The sequence below is a fragment of the Gadus chalcogrammus genome, chromosome 16 (assembly GCF_026213295.1).
Source record: "Gadus chalcogrammus isolate NIFS_2021 chromosome 16, NIFS_Gcha_1.0, whole genome shotgun sequence".
Lineage (NCBI taxonomy): Eukaryota > Metazoa > Chordata > Actinopteri > Gadiformes > Gadidae > Gadus > Gadus chalcogrammus.
In genome coordinates, this window is record NC_079427.1 from 13,653,277 (window position 1) to 13,675,061 (window position 21,785).

The 21,785-nt window shown below is 44.0% G+C and overlaps 1 protein-coding gene across 7 annotated transcripts in view; it reads left to right on the forward strand.

Annotated features, from left to right (window-relative positions):
• The first annotated feature begins 6,232 nt into the window (after positions 1-6,232).
• Positions 6,233-21,785, forward strand: part of st3gal4 (ST3 beta-galactoside alpha-2,3-sialyltransferase 4) — a 50,399-nt gene continuing 34,846 nt past the window's right edge. For 2 of the 7 annotated variants that reach the window (XM_056612098.1, XM_056612095.1), the window contains exons 1-3: positions 6,234-6,541; positions 12,147-12,232; positions 19,509-19,569. Coding sequence is in view for 4 of the 7 variants with exons in the window: in XM_056612095.1 (XP_056468070.1) it covers positions 19,518-19,569 (52 nt within the window). In the remaining 3 variants the exon portion in view is untranslated. Of the gene's footprint in view, positions 6,542-12,146; positions 12,248-19,508; positions 19,570-21,785 lie in introns of all 7 variants that reach the window. The other 5 variants (XM_056612101.1, XM_056612096.1, XM_056612100.1 and 2 more) reach the window with 5 other exon arrangements.

The window sequence follows — 21,785 nt, forward strand, 5'->3', positions numbered from 1 at the left end:
TCCGGCCTACCACAAAGGTACTGTCGGCAGTGGAAACGCGACCTCGGAACTGAGCTTGGCTATACCGCCCCCTCCCTACCGCACCTTTGCGATCCGATCCGTTCCGCACCCTGCAGTGGAAACGCGGCATAAGAATCTTGGTGCTGACAGGGTGCTTACGTCAATTCAGGCACTCTGTCACTCTGTCTACTATGGCTTCAGCTACCTTACCAATTATATATTATAACTCACAGATATATTATAACTCACCTTACCAATTATAGATGACCTTACCAATTATATATATATATATATATATATATATATATATATATATATATATATATATATATATATATACATATATATACATATATATATAGTATTATGTCTTTCTGTCCATCTACTTCTCTACTCAAACTCTGTTTTGCAATCTGATCCATTCCCCCCGACCCCAGCGTGTCCAGGAACGCAGCAAAAGTTGATGACGCTCTCCCATTGACTCCCAGCAAAGGTATATGCTTACGTCACCATGTACCGGAAGTAAAAGAAAGCCGCGGAGAGAATCCTAAGAGAATTTTAGAGAATTTTATAATTACTAGCCTAAGTTTGAGTACGTAGGGCGTTCCGATTCAGATCGGGCGAAAATAAGTGTACTGAAAGGAACCGGATGGTGTACTCAAAACGGTTTACACTTTTCGTACTCGACGGCAGCCATCTTAGCTACGAAGCGGAAGAGGGCGGAGCCAGGCTGAGCCAAAGTCGGCGCATTTTCCACATAGCCTGCACTAATAGAGTCATTTTGTAGTTTTGATCGTTTTTATAGCTGCTAGGCGTAAAGAGTTCACCGTTGAAATCGGGATGGTCATTGCGGGGGAGGAGCCGCGGCGGCAGTCGTGATCGTAATTTCCGGTTAGTGCACCACAGAGTATTCGATTTGGATCAACACTGACATCTGAAAATTAGCGCACTTAGTGAGTGCGGATAGTGTACTTCGTTTAAGTGTACTCACGGAAGCAGGGACGTCCTTAGGGGGGGGGGTAAATTAGGATGATTCCAGGGGCGCAGCACTGACGGGGGGGGCGCCCCAGAGGTGGTATTATTAATGCAAAAAAATAATATATCTATTTATATTTTTCGGATTAAATCATCAAATTAAGGTGGTTTGTTTAATCGTGGTTTGTTTCTCCATTTTTCGAAAATCATTAGAAAGTCTTCACCCTATTATCACCCCTCTCGTTTGTCATTATTTGGTACAGCCCAAGTTTTACGCTACTGCAGCGCAAAGTAGCAGCCCGGCAGATCATTGTGAAGCCAGTGCAGACTAGTCGTGGATTTAATGATTCGTTTCCGTGACCCAGTTCGCGTGATTCAGTTCGCCACGAGGAGTCTTTCGCGAATCGTTCGTTCAGTCGAGTTTCCGGTAGCACTAACTCCACTAAGTCTGACTGACTCAGCTGAGCACCGTGCAATGGGGTCCATTCCATGATGCGATTTACCGCTACCGGAAACCAGGCTGAATGAACACACGATTCGTGAACGACTCCTCCCAGTTCAGTTGAGTTTCCGGTGAATCGATTCACCGGAAACTCGACTGAACGTGGAGTAGTCGTTCGCGATTCAGCCTAGTTTCCGGTAACGGTGAATCGCATCATGGAATGAACGCTATTCGGCTAGACTTGGTTCAGTATCCAACCTGCTTCCAGCACTCGAGTTGAGGGGGGATGAGGGGGGATGGCATCCCCCTTTGGAATTAAAATGATCAAAATCATCCCCCTTCTGAAACAGCCATCCCCCCATGTTATTTTATCAATTAATGTGGAAATATTACTGCTATTTCATTATAGCGGTTTCCTTTTTCAATTCGGCGCAAGCAACGTTACTTTTCCGAGGGACAGATTTGACAGCGATACTGCATTCTCGGGCAGTATGCTATTGCGCAAGCACGCAGGCGTACTTGCGCAATAGTGCCTTCACAAGCTCTCATTCCACACCGTACGAAACTGACACTGGTAGCGTGAAGCAGTCTCTGCACCTCAGACATCGCTTCCGCAGGCAACTCTGTCCCCTTTTCTCCCTTTCATTCCAACCCGTGAGCAACGCTAGTCTCCCTTCTCTTCCGAATGCATTTTTGAAAAAAAAGAATAAGAATCCGTTTTTAAAATCCTTTAATGTGATGCATGCCTCAGAATCGTGTGATGCATCCGATCAGCTGCGTTTTTGGGGATAAAATAAGAGCGATGACATGACAGTAGTCATCGCTCTTATTTGCGACCAAGAGAAGCCTGGTCGCAAATGGAATGAGAAGGCGCACAGCCTTGTCTGAAAGCGCAGGGGGTCATCCCTATGTTCCCCGGGTCCTATGTTCCCCGGGTTCTATGTTCCACATAGGACCCTTTTTAAAAAAAAAAAAAGGTCCTATGTTTCCCGTTTTTCCCAAAAAGGGTCCTATTTTCCCCTGTAGCCATACATACTGGGGAGCATAGGACCCTTTTTCAGAAAAGCGGGGAACATAGGACCCTTTTCTGGGAAAAGGGTCCTACGTTCCCCGCAATCTATCTTTAAAAATATATCAATACTTTGACGTGACATTCGCGTGATGACAGCCAATCGGCGTTCAACAGCGCGGCCACTGAGTGACTGTGTAACGTAACAGCCAATCAGCGTTCAACCGGCCAACTCAGTGCAGTGCAGTCCGGGGTGAACTGCAGCATGGAGGATAAAGTGATTGTTGCCGTTTGCGACTCCCATAGCTCTTTATATGATAGTATATAATATAATATAATATAATATAATATATTATAATATAATATAATATAATATAATATAATATAATATAATTGTATAATAATATCACTTCCAAAAGCTCTGAGCGCCTCCGGATGGCCGTTGCGCGGGGAGCTCTTGTAGGGATTGGGCTTCTCGGGTTTTGTTTACTGGCGTATGAATAGACTGCGTCAGGTTCCTCTTCCACAAAAGGTAAAGACATGCAATGGTAGTTATCTCGACCGGAATTTGGCAGTTATGATGGAAAAAGTAACAGACCGGGGAACATAGAACCCTTTTTTGGAAAAAGGGTCCTATGTTCCCAGGTCACATATCGGGGTACATAGCACCCTTTTTGGGAAAAGTGGGGAACATAGGACCCTTTTTAAAAAAAAGGGTCCTATGTTCCCCAGTCTCATACAAAGAGGGGAACATAGGACCCGGGGAACATAGACACGCTCCCAAGCGCAGGATATTCGCTACGGCGCTGCATCCAAAAGTCCAGAAATGTCTGGCCTCTGAAGGCAGACTTCAACGTCTCGTCACAGGACGATTTTGCAAACATTTTGCTTCCCCTACTCGTCGTCACAGCAGTTAGTCAATGCAGGTTTAAGATCATTGCATATGATGGGTACATGCACTTTTTTTTTAACGGTTGCTTCAACTTCAAAAAATTGCTTCATAAAATCGTTCATACTCCACGTACCACTAGAGGGTGCTCGCGTACCACCAGTGGTACGCGTACCACAGATTGAGAACGGCTGCAATAGGAGAAGGAAAAAAACGGAAAAGCCTAATAGGACCCCTTTAAGAATTATGAATGTATATTGCCAGTAATAGGAACACAATGGTAACAGGGATGTTACAATAGTTTAGTTATTCCTATACGATGTGTAAGTGATGGAAACTATTTGCTAGACGGATTCATACCGTCAGTGTTTTCACTGTTTCCAGAACTGGTCATTTCATCAGTACACAACGTTTTGAATTTCAGTGTCACCATCGTTGGATAATCTATTCCAAATGTGTAACCAATTTCTATAAAAAAAAGCTAATGGCCAATATGTTTTTTACATTATTATTTAAATATGTTTTGATAGTAGACCTTTTACATTAGGCTATAAGACAGGAGCAAGGTACGTTTTATTACTCTGTTTTCTGGGAATAATTGACGCAAGCAGAAACCAGAAAACAAGCCGTTTTTTCGTTTTTTCCGCCCACCGGCGGTTTCCGCCGGTGGGCGGGTCCTCTTATTGCCTAGCGTGCTTCATTGCCCTGTGCTCTTCATAATAAAAGTTCTTCCGTTTGATAATGTCGACAAAAATATTACTGTATTATAGACACTAGCAGACACAGAGGACCACACCACCCACAGTCAAGACTGACACGGCTTCAAATAACAATAATAGTATTCATAATCTTTTGAAAATGAGAATTTATGAAGTTATGATGACTTCAGTGCAGTTCATATTTAGCCACAGTTAATACATGCAGAGCAGACCTGCGAACGCTGGCTGCTGATTTCCTCACAGCCTGAGAGTTATGAGGAATACAAGTGATCACAACACATTTCTGACAGCTGAAAATTGCGCATTTGTTGACCTTTATCCATTTAAAGTAAACAAATTATTTTTTCTTGTTGAAAGATATTTTATATTGTTTTCATATTATTATTTACTGATGGTGTTTATGCGAGTGCGTGTTATATTGAAAGCGAGGCTGGGTGTGCCTATGAATATAGGCTACAGTGATTTTTTTAAGGTGCTGTACAAGCAAATCATATTGTCTACTCTGTACAGTACAGTGACAGGGACTGTTAAGTAACCTACTTCATTCAATATCGAATAGGCTACTGTAGCCTACACTATGTACAAATGGTTTTGCTCATGGCAGTTGTGACAGTCATTTTAACGTGTCAGCAGGCAAGCTGAACTCATTCCAGGATGCATTATGCGTTGTCCTATAGCCTACTTGGAACATGTTTTGGAATGGATCTATAGTAGCGTATAGAAATTTGCTCATAACAGGCCAGCTGGAATACAAAGCAAACTCTTTGTATTCCAGCTGTTTTTTTTGTGATGTTTTATGATGTTTCAATGTTGCGTTGGTAATGTGTTAGACAGCTTAGATGTTCTTAAATGTTTTGTTAACCTGATTCCTATCCCACTCTGTTTAAGTAAAAGTGTGCTACTGCTGCAAAATCTCTTTGCTTTTGTTTTTTTCTTTTCTTTAATGTGTTTGGAAATGACTTTCAATGATGTTAACTAGATCTCATAACTGGCCTAAACACATAAAAATGTGTATGTACCCTATACCGTTTGACTATAAGACCTCTATAAGAATCTCTATTCATGTAGTCAGTCAATGATCAAACTAGTAGCATGAATATGAATTACAGTCCAAGCGGGTTAGGCAAGGCAAGGCAATTTATTTTTATAGCCCGTTTTTACAAACAGTTTGTCTCAAAGGGCTTTACATAGCATGAGCTTCATAACAACATCCTCTTCCCTTAAACCCTCACATCGACTGAGTAAAAACTCCCAGGAAAACCAAGGGGAAAAATTGCAGTTGGTTCAGACTGGGGGTGGAGCTGTGGAGAATATATGGAAACACAGAGAGACTGCGAGACGCCAAGGCCAAACTACAAGGTGCGACAGGTGAGGGGGGGGGGGGGGTCTGCCTCTCTGACCCATGGGGAGAGCTGGTTCCAAAGTAAAGGAGCCCAGTAACTGAATGCTCTACTTCCCAGTCTGTTTTTAGAGATACTGGGAGTCACTAACAGACCTGCATTCTGGGAGCCAATAAAAACCTTTGATAAGTCATAATAAAAATAATGACTCATTATTGTGCATTTAAAGATGTATATTATTACATTGCAGCATTATTTGGGGATGACAATACAAGACTTCCATGAATGTGCATTTGAAGGAGAGTTTGCTTTGTATTCCAGCTGGCAAATTTCTATAGGCTACTATAGATCCATTTCAAAACACGTTCCAAGTAGGCTATATGACAAAGCATAATACATCCTGGAATGAGTGAAGCTTGCCTGCTGACATGTTAAAATGACTGCCACAACTGCCATGAGCAAAGAGCAAAACCATGTGTGCATAGTGTAGGCTACAGTAGATGTACATTATGCCATGAGCAAAGAGCAAAACCATTTGTACATAGTGTAGGCTAAGCCTAATCAATATTGAATGAAGTAGGTTACTGTACACTCTTTGTCACTGTACCGAGTAGTCAATATGTTTTGCTTGTACAACTGCCATGAGCAAAGAGCAAAACCATTTGTACATAGTGTAGGCTACAGTAGCCTATTCAATATTGAATGAAGTAGGTTACTGTACACTCTTTGTCACTGTACAGAGTAGTCAATATGATTTGCTTGTACAGCACCTTAAAAAACTCACTGTCAGCCTATGCACCTTGTTTTTGTCTTCGTAAACTGTGCCACAAATTGGGACTTCAAAATTGCGCAGATGCGCATGCGTCAACCAAGGGAGTAACGGTGGTTGTCGAGATTGCTTCACTTTGAAATTCCGTTATCCGCTGAAAGACTTGACTATCGTGTTGAAAGTCCCAACCTAATTGGGGCATGATCTGGGTGTGCTTCCTTGAGATAGGATGTGTTTGCATCCGTTTAACCGCTTTGTGAGCGCCTCACACCAAGTGCGCGCAAACAGACGCCTATTCGATGCGGATCACCCTCATACCCGACAACACGGTCTTGATCTTCGTCTTCTGCTGAAATAGCGCCGTCGATTCTCCAGTGTGTCCACTGACTATACGGCTGGTAAGCATGTTTTATCCATGCATGCAAAGGCATTGGACATTCGTAGATTCACTTTCACTCTTGCCGTTTGCCCCTAACAGTGAATGGTTGATAGGATATAGACATAACTCAAGGTTGTGGGTAGAGTGTCAGCGAAAAGTTACTAAAGAACAACGTTTAGAAACGCTTTAGATTACAGACTGCAGCGTCGGGGATATTTTGTACTAACGGTGTAGCAAATCAGTACGCACCAATTGCAGGCTACCTGGGAACCATGAAGTTATGGGATACAGCTACCAATTATATTGTTGTTATTTTCCAACTACTGGGTACCTAGCCTATTAGTAGGCCTACTGGGTTAATTCGACCTACTGAGCAATAATCCGGACGTTTGGGAGGAATTAAGAGAGCATTTTGTACATCCTTTATTGTCCCTTTTTGGGGGAAATCTCTGCTTTTGACGCATCCGGGAGCCGGTGTTGTGCCGAATCTCGACCCCCGCATATTACAACCCCCCTTCGCGTGAACGCGCATTCGCTTATTGTCAACGCCCCATACTTTTATTTAGTTCGAGGCGCTCTTCCTTCTGACAACATTAGTCAAAAGTAGTGTTTATATTATATCAGAACATCAAAAGTTGAGCAACTTATCACAGAAAGCGATGGCATATTTTCGGTTGTAAGTTTTAAGACGAACACATCGCAATGGAACCTCCGACGACCCATGTACGCTGCAACATTCAAGATAATGAACTACGAGGGCACTTAAATACCTAATAGTTAATTAGTTAAAAGTAATACATTTATGCATTATGTTATTTACTCATATTAATTTTGACGTCTTGGTAGCCTACCATAGAAAGCACATTTAACTGTGACTGATCCAAAATTAAGGAAATCCTTTACAGACTCAGTGAGCACAGCCTCGCCATCGAGAAAGGCCACCACAGGCCTGTTGGATATATTCAATATGTATTCAATATATATTTAATATATCGAATATATATTTTGGATATATATATAATATATCGAATATATATTTTTCAATATATTGAATATATATTGAATCCAATTTATCTAATCTCATCTTCATCCGCTTATCCGGGGTCGGGTCGCGGGGGGAGCAGCTCAAGCAGGGGGCCCCAGACTTCCCTTTCCCGGGCCACATTGACCAGCTCTGACGGGGGGATCCCGAGGCGTTCCCAGGCCAGTGTTGAGATATAATCTCTCCACCTAGTCCCGGGTCTTCCCCGAGGTCTCCTCCCCACTGGACGTGCCTTAAACACCTCCCAAGGAAGGCGCCCAGTGGGAATCCTTACCAGATGCCTGAACCACCTCAGCTGACTCCTTTCTAAGTAAAGGAGCAGCGGCTCTAATCCGAGTTCCTCACGGATGGCTGAGCTTCTCACCCTATCCCTAAGGGAGACGCCAGCCACCCTTCTGAGAAAACTCATCTCGGCCGCTTGCACCCGCGATCTCGTCCTTTCGGTCATCACCCAACCCTCATGACCATAGGTGAGGATGTGAACGAAGATCGACCGGTAGATCGAGAGCTTTGCCTTGTGGCTCAGCTCTCGTTTCGTTACATTACATTTACATACATTTATCCAGGTCACGAAGACGGAGGGACGGACAGACCGGGGTTACAGGGCGGTACCGCCGCTGGATCCCGCTCTGTGCTGTCTTTGGAGTGAAGACGGGGCTCAGCGACCGCTGCCCCACTCCCAAAGACCAGCTGACGGCCAAGCTTACAGACAGAGCGCATCGGTGTATGATGCAGCAAGAGGCTGTTATGAATAACATCGCCCTGCTGGCGCATAACATCTCCACCATGGCGGTTAACCCTCATCGTCTGGCCGAACAGGCAGTCGACGTGCTCTCCTCCTGGCCCCCAGGCTTACCAGCCCTGCCCGCCTCCATCGCAGGCTGCGGCCAGCGGCCAGCGGCCAGCGAAGGCCCCGGGCAGCGGGCTCATGGGGCTATGTCCCGACCCACAAGCGCCGGCGAAGGCAATTACGGGGCGAGGGAGAAGCGTGTGACAGCGAGAAACACCTCTTTACTAAAGACGGCTGTTTTTTCCCCACACAGTTAACCCTGGAGCCTACCGGCCCGACCATAACTGTTTCTCACGCATCTCCCACCACATGCAGGCCGTCAATAAACCTTGTATTATTGATCGAGCCAGCCCTTCATTAACTTTACGAAGGCAGCCTCTCCCGGCTTACTAGCCCCGCCCGCCTCCATCGCAGGCTGCGGCGAGTGGCCAGCAAAGGCCTCGGGCAGCGGGCTCATGGGGTGATGCCCCGCCCCACAAGCGCCGGGACAAGGCGTCGGCTGCGTCGTCTCCCGCTGCGTTGTCTCCCGCTGCGTCGTCTCCCGCGGCCTCGTCTCCCGCGGCCTCTTCTCCCGCGGCCTCTTCTCCCACGGCCTCGTCTCCGGCGGCTTCGTTTCCGGCTGCGTCGTCTCCGGCTGCGTCGTCTCTTGCGGCGGGAATATATTGAATATATATTGAATATATATTGAATATATCCAATATCCTTCACTCTCTCGATGGCGAGGCTGTGCTCACTGAGTCTGTACATAGTAAAGGATTTCCTTAAGGTGCGGCCACACCAGACGCGTATCTCGCGTACTTCGCGTATAAAATCGCCATTTTTTCCATAGGGAACCATTGGTTTACGCGCGTGAAACGCGTTTCACGCGTATAAGCAACATTTTACGCGCGTAACGCACGTATGAGGCGCGTATTTATATTTACGCGCTATACGCGCTATACGCGCTATACGCGCGTATATCGCATACATTTCAAGAGTTCAAAAAATTTAACTTTTTACGCTCATACGCATGACGATTAGCCGCGTTGCCCAATCAGCGTTGAGCTTGACCCGACGTCACTGGCAGAGAGTAGTGAGCTTGGACAGAAGCATACCGCCGACATCTTTCTTTATTCTGTGTGGAAATAGTAACATAGTTACGCCATTAAATGCTTTTATGGAAACATTTCTAGCGAGAAATGTGCATTTTACTTTCATAATGTTCGCTCGGTGAATGTGAAGGATGTTTGGTTTGATAGTTATGACGAAGAGGGAACGCTCCGTTCACTTGCATGGACAGAGTCTCTGGTTACTAAGCAACCTCAACGTCTTGGCGGACTATATATCTGCTGATCAACACTATGAATGCTGGAAACACACCAGACACACCATGTGAAGTTATTTAACCCGATTATTGTTATTTATATCCGAGATTATTTAATCTAACCCGATCTAAACTCTATCACCCAAACACGGCGGCGTTTGGGTTTCCTACCTCGGACTCCAGCGCAGCCACGGCCGACAACTTTCTTTATTCTGGGTGGAAATAGTAACATAGTTACGCCATTAAATTTGTTTATGGAAACATTTTTAGCGAGAAATGTGCATTTTACTTTCGTAATGTTCGCTCGGTGAATGTGAAGGATGTTTGGTTTGATAGTTATGACGAAGAGGGAACGCTCCGTTCACTTGCATGGACATGGACTCATCTAGGCGAGTGACGTAGGCGCGTATAGCGCGTATAGCGCGTATGGCGCGTATGGATATGCGTATGCAACCATTTTTGACACAAAATGGTCAAGCAACATTTTACGCGCGTATCTCGTGTAAAGATTACGCGAGATACGCGTCTGGTGTGGCCGCACCTTTAGTTTTGGATCAGTCACAGTTAAATGTGCTCTCTAGGGTAGGCTACCAAGAGGTTGTCAAAATTAATATGAGTAAATAACATAATGCATAAATGTATTACTTTTAACTATTTAACTATTACGTATTTAAGTACTCTCGTAGTTCATTGTCGTGAATGTTGTAGCGTACATGGGTCGTCTGAGGTTTCATTGCGATGTGTTCGTCTTAAACTTACAACCTAAAATATGCCATCGCTTTCTGTGATAAGTTGCTCAACTTATGATGTTCTGATATAATATGAACACGCATTTTGACTAATATTGTCAGAAGGAATGAACTAAATGAAAGTATGGGGCGTTGACAATAAGCGTTCACGCGAAGGGGGGTTGTAATATGGGGTCGAGATTCGGCACAACACCTTGTTAACACACACTTGCACGTACACAAAAGGAGTGACCTTGTCAGAAGTTGGGATTTCCGTCAAGTTGGAAAGAAATGGGCAGATTCTGAGTTTGCGGTTCAATAGATCATCAGTGAAACATCGTTGCGACACAAATGACACCTCTAGCTAAATGTAGCCTGATAACCTAGAGGAGCAGCTACAACCTTGTTTTCATCAAAACAAGCCGTCTTTAGAGAACGGTGAATTGCCGTCAGGATAGGGACCGTCTGCAAAGTGCAAAACTGAAAACGACCTCAATGGTCAAATTTTAATAGCGTCGCCATTATTGACTCTAGAGCCCAAAAACATGATCAATATAGGCATGGCCTCTATATGGTCTTACTACAACCTTTAGTTTTGAAAAATATATCTCTTCTTATTTTTGAGGAATTTTTATTTAGCAACAATTTGAATAGCTTCACCATTGTTGATTCTAGAGCCCCAAAACTTGCTCCATAAAGGCATAGCATCTATATGGTCTTACTACAACGTTTCCTTTGAAAAAATGTATCTCCTCTTATTTTTAAGGAATTTCACAAAATCGATACAGTAAAATCACATGGTTCCATGTGTACAAGTAGTCTGCCAAACGGTTAATATGGTCATATCAGTCAGTCCCGAAACGTATACGCATAATTTTGTCTATAGCTCACTTCAAAGTGCTAACATAATGCAATTTGCAAAGGCGAAAATATGCATATGCGAGGTTTTCAAAGGACATTTATTAAGAATTGACACAGTAAAATCACATGGTTACGTGTGTACAAGTGGTCAGTACAACGTTTAATATGGTCATATCAGTCAGTGCCAGAACTTATCTATTATTTTGTCTATAGCTCACTTCAAAGTGCTACCATAATGCAATTTGCAAAGGCCAAAATATTCATATGTGAGGGATTCAAAGGACATTTTTTCAAAATCCATACTGTAAAATCACATGGTTACTTGTGTACAAATAGTCAGCACACCGGTAATATATCATATCATTCAGTCCCGGAACTTATCTATAATTTTGTCTATAGCTCACTTCAAAGTGCTAACATCATGCATTTTGCAAAGGCCAAAATATGCATATGGGAGGTATTCAAAGGACATTATTTCAAAATCTATACAGTAAAATCACATGGCTACTAGTGTACAAGTAGTCGGGACAACAGTTAGTATAGTCATATCATTCAGTCCCGGAATTTATCTATAATTTTTTTCTATAACTCACTTCAATGTGCTAACATAATGCAATTTGCAAAGGCCAAAATATGCATGTGAGGTTTTCAAGGGACATTTTCTCAAAATCTATAAGTAAAATCACATGGTTCCGTGTGTACAGGTAGTCAGCACAACGGTTAATATGGTCATATCAGTCAGTGCCGGAACTTATGCATAATTTTGTCTATAGCTCACTTCAAATTGCTAACATAATGCAATTTGCAAAGGGCAAACGGAAGTAGAATCATAACAGCGTCATGAGGTGTCGTTCACGCAAACTTCCGACATCTCGAAAATGTTTTCCCTATAATTTCCAGCGATGTGAACGCACCAGGCATCAACGCTCCGAGACCGGAAATGACGTCAAAAGTGCACCTCGGAAAGCTGGCATCCGTGGATTCAGGTACACACCATCAGTGTACGTTTAAATGCACAGTTTAATCTGATTGAAGCCATAGTTCTATCTCCTCAATTGGACAACTGCAATCGTCCGAGTATACATGACGGTGAGAAAATCGATTCATTGGCCGAAGCATGTCATGCCCCGCTACGATAGGTGGCACTGTACCCATTTCAACTAGTGGTAGTAGAGCAACCAGCTGACCTCTTTACGTAACCATCAACAACAAATACGAGAAAGATGTTTTCAGTAGAGAGCTGTCAGTTCACTTCGGGTCCATGTAATTTCTCAGACGCTCCATTGTTCCGACCTCTGGGTCGTATGCAGACTCCTCCGGGCTGTGGACGGGTCCCAGAAGTAGATATCCCTGTTCACTCCAATACAAGTGGGACCAGGAATGTGTCTCCGCAAAAAATATCTGGATATCGATCAAAGGCTCATAATTATCTTTATACGATTTACTAATAAAATGTACGTTTTCTCTTTTCAAAACCCCACCTCAAACGTTTTATTAGCCATTGTTTGCAGGAGAAGGAAGGTTGGGCAGCTGAAAGGAGTCGTAGTGAAACAAATGTTCTTTCGGCTCGGCATCTGAAAGGGGTTAGTGCACGGCTCCATTAACTTCTCGTAGTCTCGAGTGGTAATAACGATTTTTGTTTTGTTTTAAAATACAAAAATGAAATCTATATAAAAGGTTTTTCTTTATTAGGTCAAAAAGGGACAAACTAATCTAAAATAATAGTATAAATCATAATTGTTAAATAATAATTATACCCCAGATGGCAGGAGGAGTGTAATTTAAAGATCACATATAGTGAATCATCGGGGGGGTTAGCAATAGGATTCGACCGATATGGATTTTTTCGGGCCGATACCGTTTTTTTTTCATCAGCCTTAGCCGATAACCGATACGGCAATACCAATTTTCTTGAGCCAATATTTGGAGCCGATAATACCTTGGAAATCCAGAGTATTCGCGAGAGCACAATTTGAAATTTGATTAGCGAGTCACTCTGGGAACGAACAATATACTGGTGTATATTCTGGGCGTCCCCTGGCCCAGAACATTACTCAATCACATCGATGTATCAATATAGGCAGGCCAAAAGTGTTGCTGTTTTACCGACCGGATACGGCAAGAGTCTTATCTATTGGTTAGCTCCACTGGTCTGGATACGTCACCCCTTGGTTTCTTCTGATTGGTCATAGTGTTATCCAGTGATATTTTCAAATGCATGCTTGGTGCCGCCCCTCGAGTTGGGCCATTTTCATTACTCGTTGCCAGACCTCACAGCTTTCTAGATGTGGGTCTGGATCTCCAGGCTAAACCTTCGTCAATTTACGTCATAAAAATGACACAATGATGTTAACAAATGTTCCAATGTCTCAATTAAAAAAAATTAACATTTATTGAACGGCTGATAATCACGGCCCAAAAAAGAAAAAAAGAAATCGGCCGATAAAGAAAAAAATATTTGATATTAATCTTTGCGTTTTTTACGTGTATTGCTATCTGCCAATATTTTTTTGATAATATCGGCCAGCCGATATATCGGTCAATCTCTAGTTAGCAACTTATACTTCAATGGTCGGTAAACACTGCGACTATGCTTGCTCAGACCTCTCGCTTATGATGATATAATGCTAACAATGCTGGAAAACTTTTCTGCATCCGGAACGTCATGCACTACTAGGGCGTAGCTAGGCCCAAATCTCTCCTTATAGAAAGGACAGCGGATTCCAAAATGGCGCCCATTCATTCCTATGAAAACTGGTGTTCCCGTGGACCTCGGAGCCCGTATTTTACTGGGGTCTCTCAGACAGAAGCTTTTCTGGAACCGTTCCCTTGGCATTGCCTAAGAATATTCTTTATGAGAGAGTGGCAGAGTGGAGGTAGCGCGTCAGTCTTAAATATCTGCCTGGGCGACGGGGGTTCGACTCCAAAGGGTGAAGTCCCAATGAATTCCCAATTAAAAAGTCCCAATGATCATGCATATGGAATACTTATTCACTAAAGGTTATGGAATTATATTTTGTGCTTATTTCGAACTTGAACCCATATTTTCAAGGCCGTGCTGGCACCACGTCTATGGGGGTAATAAGGCATGATGATATACCGGTGAGATTTGAACCCCGGTCGCTGGTGTTCCGGTTTTATACTAATCCACTACGCCATCGCCGCTACCTCTCAGCGGTTGAAACGTATGCGATCCATTTCTTACATAGGATGTAAGAAATGGCTCGCCGTGCCGCAGCACTATCATTTCGTAGCATTTCTATTTTTGCAATTTCAACAGAGCAGATCGAGCAGGGCAGGAAGTGAAAAAGTAAAAGCCATAGAGCATCCGGTCAATTTTCAAAGTAAAACAATACTCAGCTCATGTAGCCTATCACAACTGCACATCAACATTATTACGTCATGACCGGTGGCACCAGGTCAGCAGTCAATCAATCAAAGGGTCTCAGAAGGTCGGCAACATGGACGACGAGAGACTCATTGTCGAAGTGCCACCTGTGCCACCTGTGATGACGTTATAATGTTGATGTGAAGTTGTGATAGGCTACATGAGCTGAGTATTGTTTTTTATAAAAAAAAATAAATAAAAAAAAAATAGAAATGCTACGGAATGATAGCGCTGCGGCGCGGCGAGCCGCTCCTGGGACGCTGCTGAGACGTTCCGCAGCCGCGCCCGGTGGAAATGGTCTCATAGATTAGAGTGGAACCTATCTGCTGCGGTGACCGCGGCCAAGACGTGCCGCAGCCATGACGCTGCCTTAACGCTGCAGTAACGCGTCCGGTGGAATCGGGCCTTTATGGTAGGCCGGATGTCGGTCGCCGCTGCAGCTACGTAAATATCGTGACATCATAGCAGCGCGACACATTGTCAAGCTCCCTCTGCACATCTTCCTCCTCCTTGTTCGCCCAAGTTAAAGTTTTGCGCGACATGTCCGTTGTCCATAATAATACCTTGTGTGATCTTTTTGTTTTTATCCCCATGTCGCCCGGAAGTGACCATTCTGTCCACCAATCAACGGAGGGTCGCGTGTAGCTCGAAATTGCCGGCAGCCTTTCAGGCGTCACAGTACCCCAACGGAGGAGTACTGCGAGACGAGTGCGAGACGAGTGCGGGTCACGCCCACTTTTGGCGGCGTAAACGCGCCGGTGTGCCGAACCGCACCCTCCGGTGGAAACACGCCATAAGTGAGCTTCGTAGTACTCTGATCGCTCTAATCGCGATTTGTGCTCAACATTTTCTTCCCAAATAAGTGTTTATCTTATACAGTAGGCCTACTTTTGTATAACAGCACTTGGGATGGTAAACAAATCACAACAACCGACATGAATTTGAAGTTTTATTCATGAAAAAATTTGAAATATTTTCAAAAATAAAACGTGTAGGGTGCGTTTGCCGGAGTCAAAATAGTCACAGCTCATCTTGAGCATCTACTGTCTCCTGGTAGCCTCAGTACTGCCCAGCTCTGATGGCCTGGACAACAAAGGAAGCCAATGTTGTCTAAGAAAGAAAGAGAACAACATCAGAGAAAAAATACAAATTATGCCTTGAGTAGCCTACAGCATTACACAGACTTCAAGCTAACGTAACGTAGCTTATAAATGCTCTGCCAATAAGATCGGCTACTTTCGGATAGCTACATTGTTACGTACCCCGGGACTCAAAACTATTGTAGCCAATGTGTTAGTAAAAAAACAAACACTTACTCTATACTGAGACATCTGTTTCTCCCGGCGGGCTTTGGCTGGCGTTACAAGTTCACAGGTCCAGAAATATTTATCCAATACCCAACTGTTCAGATATGGCGTAAAGCCTGGGTGAGAGATTACACACATTGCCCCGCCCTCGCCAAATTCAGCTATTTATTCTAGAAGAAACTGGCATTGCTGAAACTCGCTGCAGCACAGGGACTGTGTTAGTGTCTATAGGCGAACAGAGCAAACCGGCGCGCTCCGGCTCCTCGTCCTCGGCCACAGGCAAGACTTGTTCAGTTGCAGCAGCCGCAGCAGCCGCAGCAGCCGCAGTAGCCGCAGCAGCCGCAGCAGCCGCAGCAGCCTCCCCTTCTATTTGTGTCAATTCTTCCTTGCTGTATTCTGGCTCCTACTAATAGCCCTGAATGTCAGAATCCAACAATAGATTTTTAAAATCCACTTTGGCTGTTTCACATCACAAATTTGTTCTCGCGGGGAAGAAACATGGCGGACATTGTGTTTATATCTCGTACGCAAGCTCCCGCCCCCCCTCGTTCCTTATTGGTGGGCTTGAAAATTTGCGGAACCAGTGGTTTTTAGTCCTCTGCCCTTCTAGCATGCAAGCAAAGTTCTCCCGAGATGACGTCAAATGCGTCATTTGACGTCATCTCGGGAGAAATTAGATCAGGAAAGCTGGGCCAAGGGAAGACTGGGTTAGACTGAGGGAAAAAAAATAAAAAATGTATATTACAATAGCGATTTTATAATGATAGAATGCCGGTTCTGAATGGGTGAAGTATCCCTTCAATACTTTGTTTAGCAAATGAAGAACAAGATGTCCAATGCAAAGTCTTGCAAAACCCTATTAAAAAGTCAGCCTGCGGCCCAGCCTTGTGACTTATTCTATTTGTAACAATTTTATTTTATAACAATTGGGCCATTACATGAATGTAAAAGGAGGTAAAAGGATGTTCATGTGATGTGTACTTACATGTGCTTTACAAGTGCAAACATGTAAAATACATGTGCTTTACATGTGCAAAAAAAAGTAGGACGATATTTGAGAAACATTTAAAGTCATTAAAATGTTAAAATATATATGGCTGCACAGGCTTGTAATAAGCCCTTCTATTAATTTAAGTCTGCCCATTCAATTATTATCTCCCTGTCCAGCTACCTGCATGCACAAGGCTAGGGAGACTTATTGCTCAAGCATAGTGAGCTACTCTTTTTGTTGGATACTTTGTCTTGTTTCTCCAATTTGCCTATGCTTGCTTTAAACCCACTGACCATGCAGGGCTCCAGACTTATTTTTTTCACTAGGAGCACTGTGGCCCCTAACTGAAAATTTTAGGGGCGCAACCAGAAATTTTAGGGGCACACACCGTTAATCAACATGCCAACCAAATATTCACATTTCTATTAATTTCCACTGTATTACTAATAACTATTTTGATAATAGATGCAGAAATTACAATGTGCTGTTTCAAATTCAGTGTCACATTTTATTGTGATTCTCATCTATCCCAACGGTTTCCAGGTTTGCGCATGCGTGCCTTTGACAAGTACGGAAGCGACAGTTTCACGGGAGTGCGCCCGCTTGTCGTGCCGCTTGACTGGACGCTGAGCCTCCTCTCTGCCCGCTCACCTCTCCATTGAGAATGCATTATCAGGCCAGACAAACGCCCCCCGTGTGAAAAGCCCTTTATGGCACCTGAAGCAGAGTCCTGCACTGGTTCGGTTGACCCGCACAATGGATGAAACGAGTCGGGTCGGACGCCTGAACAGCGCGGGTCGGGCGCGGGTTTTGCGATTGCGAGCGAGACTTCACCAGTGCTGGATATGTTAATCAAGAGCGGAGGAGTCAACTAAAACCATCAACAGTGGATGATGTGCTTTTTTTGCACAACAATCTAAAGCACCAAGCCAAACACCAGATAGTGTAATTCCCATCTAATGTTTCTAATTTTCCATCGGGTGCGGGTCGGGTGTCGATATCAATTTATAGTGAGTCTGGTCGGGCTACTGTCGGAACATGGGTCGGATGCGGTTTGAAGTATTGCGGGTACGGGCGGGTGTAGGGTTTGTAAAAAAGATCCGTGCAGGACTGACTTGCACTGGCACACTTGCCGAAGGTCGTAAAAACGAGTCAATAGTTTGCTTGCTCATTGTAAACGCACGTAGCAGGTTTTGAAATCTTTCTTCTTCGCACAGACGTTTACGCACACCCGATAATCTCTAGGACCCTCCCCCTCGACACATTAACCACTTACAGTGGCCATTCCCTATTCTCCTTATGCCCTGTTTACACCTACCCGATAGTGGGCCCCGATGGTGCCCGATGGCTAAATCAGCAGCTATCGTTATAACATCGGCAAATAGCGTGGTTGCATCGGGAAACACCGTTACTCTTCCCGGGAACATCGTTAGACAACGGGAAGAAACGGGAAGAAATCGGCAAAGAACGAACATGTTTGTTAATTTTGGGTCTATCGGGGTAGAATCGGTTACCAGGTGTTGCTATGGGCTAATCGGCTATAATCGGGAATAGAACGAGAGTATAACGTAAGACATCGCAAATCGTTCGGGAATTTTCCTGGGCACATCGGCTATATTCGGTAATCTTCCGCGCTTTATTGTGTTTTATCGTCTTTATATCGGCAACCTCAACACACAAAAGACCCTCGAGAACCCTAGACAAATAACGATTGTGAGTGACCAGATTGTGTTAAGGAAGACCCTCAATCTGCCACTTGGGTATAAATAGGGGGTGATGGATGGATGTCCTACTTTTATAATTACAGGGTACTTCGCCCATTTAGAACCGGCGTTCTATTATTATAAAATCGCTATTGTAATATAAATAAATATATAAATAAATATCAGTCTAAACCAGTCTCCCCTTTGCCTTCTCCCGAAATGACGCCAAATGACGCCAAACGCGTCATTTGACGTGTTTGGCGTCATTCGAAATGACGTCAAATGACGCCAAACGCACTTCGGGTGTCTTCCCTGGCATATATCGTTATGTTATCGTTATAACATCGGGTATGTGTAAATGCTACCCCGATAAATTGACACGATCATACATTTTTAGCCCGATGTCACCCGAATCACCCCGACTTCCACATCGGTGGTCCATCGGCCATTAGCGGCCATTAGCGGGATGGTGTAAACGGGGCATTACACTCATTGACCTGCTAAAGATTCCGGATTCATTGAAAAACCCCTTCGTTTAACGTTTAAAAAAAAAGGGCAAATTTACTGGTCGCACATAGGCGACCAGATGGGAAAGTCGGTCGCACACTAGAATTTTCGACGCAAAATGCGAACATTTGGTCGCAGTCTGGAGCCCTTCCCTGATCTGCTGCCTCTTTGTTAATCCCTCCACCTTCCATGTCTCATTTGCTATACTTCTTCCATTTCTGTCTTTCACCCATGCAGCCACAGCCAGTGCGTTTACATGACCCAACAACCATTTCTCTCTCAACCACATCCATTTGACCATGTGAAATGAACCTTGTGGCTAGCTTCAGCAAGTTGAATATGTTTTATGTCCTGCTTTGTCATCAGATCATCATCATGCACAGTAATCTTCAGAGCCTGGATCATGTGAAGACGTTGAAGAGGAAAAGTAAGCTCCTTTACCAAAATCCACAATCGTAGATCTAATATATCATCTTGTTCTGTTTAGGGATGGGTCAGAATATCCGTTTATTCGTTCCCGACTGTCAAAGTCGATTTTTAACATTTGTGCCGTTAATTTTTTTTCCCATTCAAATAAACAAGAATTAATGGACGGAACTAATGTTGGACACCTCGGAGGGTATTCGGAGGGTATTATACCGCTTATACCATGGTCAACTGCCAAAGAAAATAAATTAAGACCATTCATTTATATTTTTTTGCGGTTTACAATCCAAATATAAAGTTTTTCACAATCCATAACTTTGTTTCTCTGGTAACGCCTGAGGGTTTGAGTAATTCCTGCAACAATCATTACCCTTCCGTTAGGTTCTTATTCAACGGAAACTTTGTTCACTCCAGTAAATAGGACGGACTTTAGCTTCGACTTGTCAATGAGAGGCATTCTAGTCCGCTCAGCTATGAGCTAGAGAGCTAATGTTATGCATTGTACATATTTATAATTCAAAATTTGTCCAAGCCTTTATACCACAGATACTATAGGGTCTAGAGCAGGCATCTGCAAATGGCGGACCGCGGTCCGGGTCCGGACCAAGTAAGGGTCCTATCCGGACCCATGACCAAGTAAAAATCATGATCTTCACAGAGCGAAGACCATGCACTCACCGAACTCCCCCCCTCCCTCCGTCTGTCACGGCATGTGCGCAATAGCGTCACTCAAAAAATAGCCAATGAAATCGTTTGTTCACCGGAAGAGCGATTTGGAATGAGAAAATGGCTTGCTCGAAAATTAGGAAAGTTGACCACGAAAACAGACATTTAAAATATGAATGGACTGACCAATACATTCTCCCGCAAGGCAGTACTAAACCTTCGTTGTGTCTTTTATGTGTTGAAACCGTGGCGCTGATAAAAAGCGGGAATATTAAGCGGCATTACGAATCCAAACACAGATCCTTTGAGGAAAAGTATTCCCAGAAGTCAGAAGTACAGTGGAAAATATCCGAGCTGAGAGCTCAGTATGAGAGGTCAACGTGAGTTTTCACACCAGGGATGGAAATGAACACCCACCACACGCCATTTGCGGGGTGGATTTGTATGGTGGCGGGTGAATTGTGTCACTTCACCCGCCACTGTGTCGGGTAATACTTTCCAGTCAGGTCCGATCAAATTTGCATATTTAATACATTCGTCATACGGCGCTGCACAGTTCCACAACCATTACTGTCAGCATCCGGCCCCCTTCCTCTTCTACGCCTCTCTAGCTGAACTGCGACTGTCAACATCTGGGATAATATACCGGTAACAGCTCTCAAGTCTCACGCATTCGGCGTGAGACACACGCAAGACGATGGGTGTGTCCCATAGACGACGTCATCGTCTTGCCGTCCCTCCCCGTTCTGTGATTAGTTCCCCATCTCAGGCGAAAATCTGATCCATGGAATCCAGGCTGCCTTGCAGCGCAAAATGAAATCGCGCACAAGGCAGCATGGCTATTGCTGCGTTCGAGTATTCTCTGACGCCACGCCCACACGTTTTATTATTTCGCTCGATCGTTGGAGGACAACATGGACGCCACCCGGAAAGCTGTTGTCGCGGTAGCATTGGCAAAGGACCAGGCGCTCCAAAATAAGTAGGCTATAGGCCATAGGCAGATACGGACGCAGTAAGGTATTGCAGTAATACGAGTGATTTAAATTGCCATTTAAACCACCAAAGTGGTCCAAGCACAATGAAAACAGTTCATACGTCAAGTCACCGAGATGGCGAGTTCGCCGTCCGAGGAAAAGGGGCGTGTTTGTGCGTGTCGCTAGGCAACGTCCTCGGACGTCCGAGACAGATGGATATTAAAATGCAGCATATAGCCAGGCTATTTCGGAGGCGGGTTCAGAATTCCATTCATAAATTAACAGACGTGACTTTGACGTGAATTGTCTGGCTGGCTGAAATTTGAGAGGGGTTCTGGAAGTGTCCATGGTCCATCAGTTAAGCATGACGAAGGAGAAGTGTATGGAAGTAAATCTGTGCCATCGGATTTTGCAAATAAAAAGCCATTGAATTCTAAGTACTGAATATTTATGCATTGAAATAACGCATCTGGACTTGAATTTCAACGAAATCAACGTCCCCACGTTGAAGTTTTGGACGTTGAATCTTTGATTTTTGAATTTTTAACATTGAAAAATAAAGCTGAATAGGAGTTCA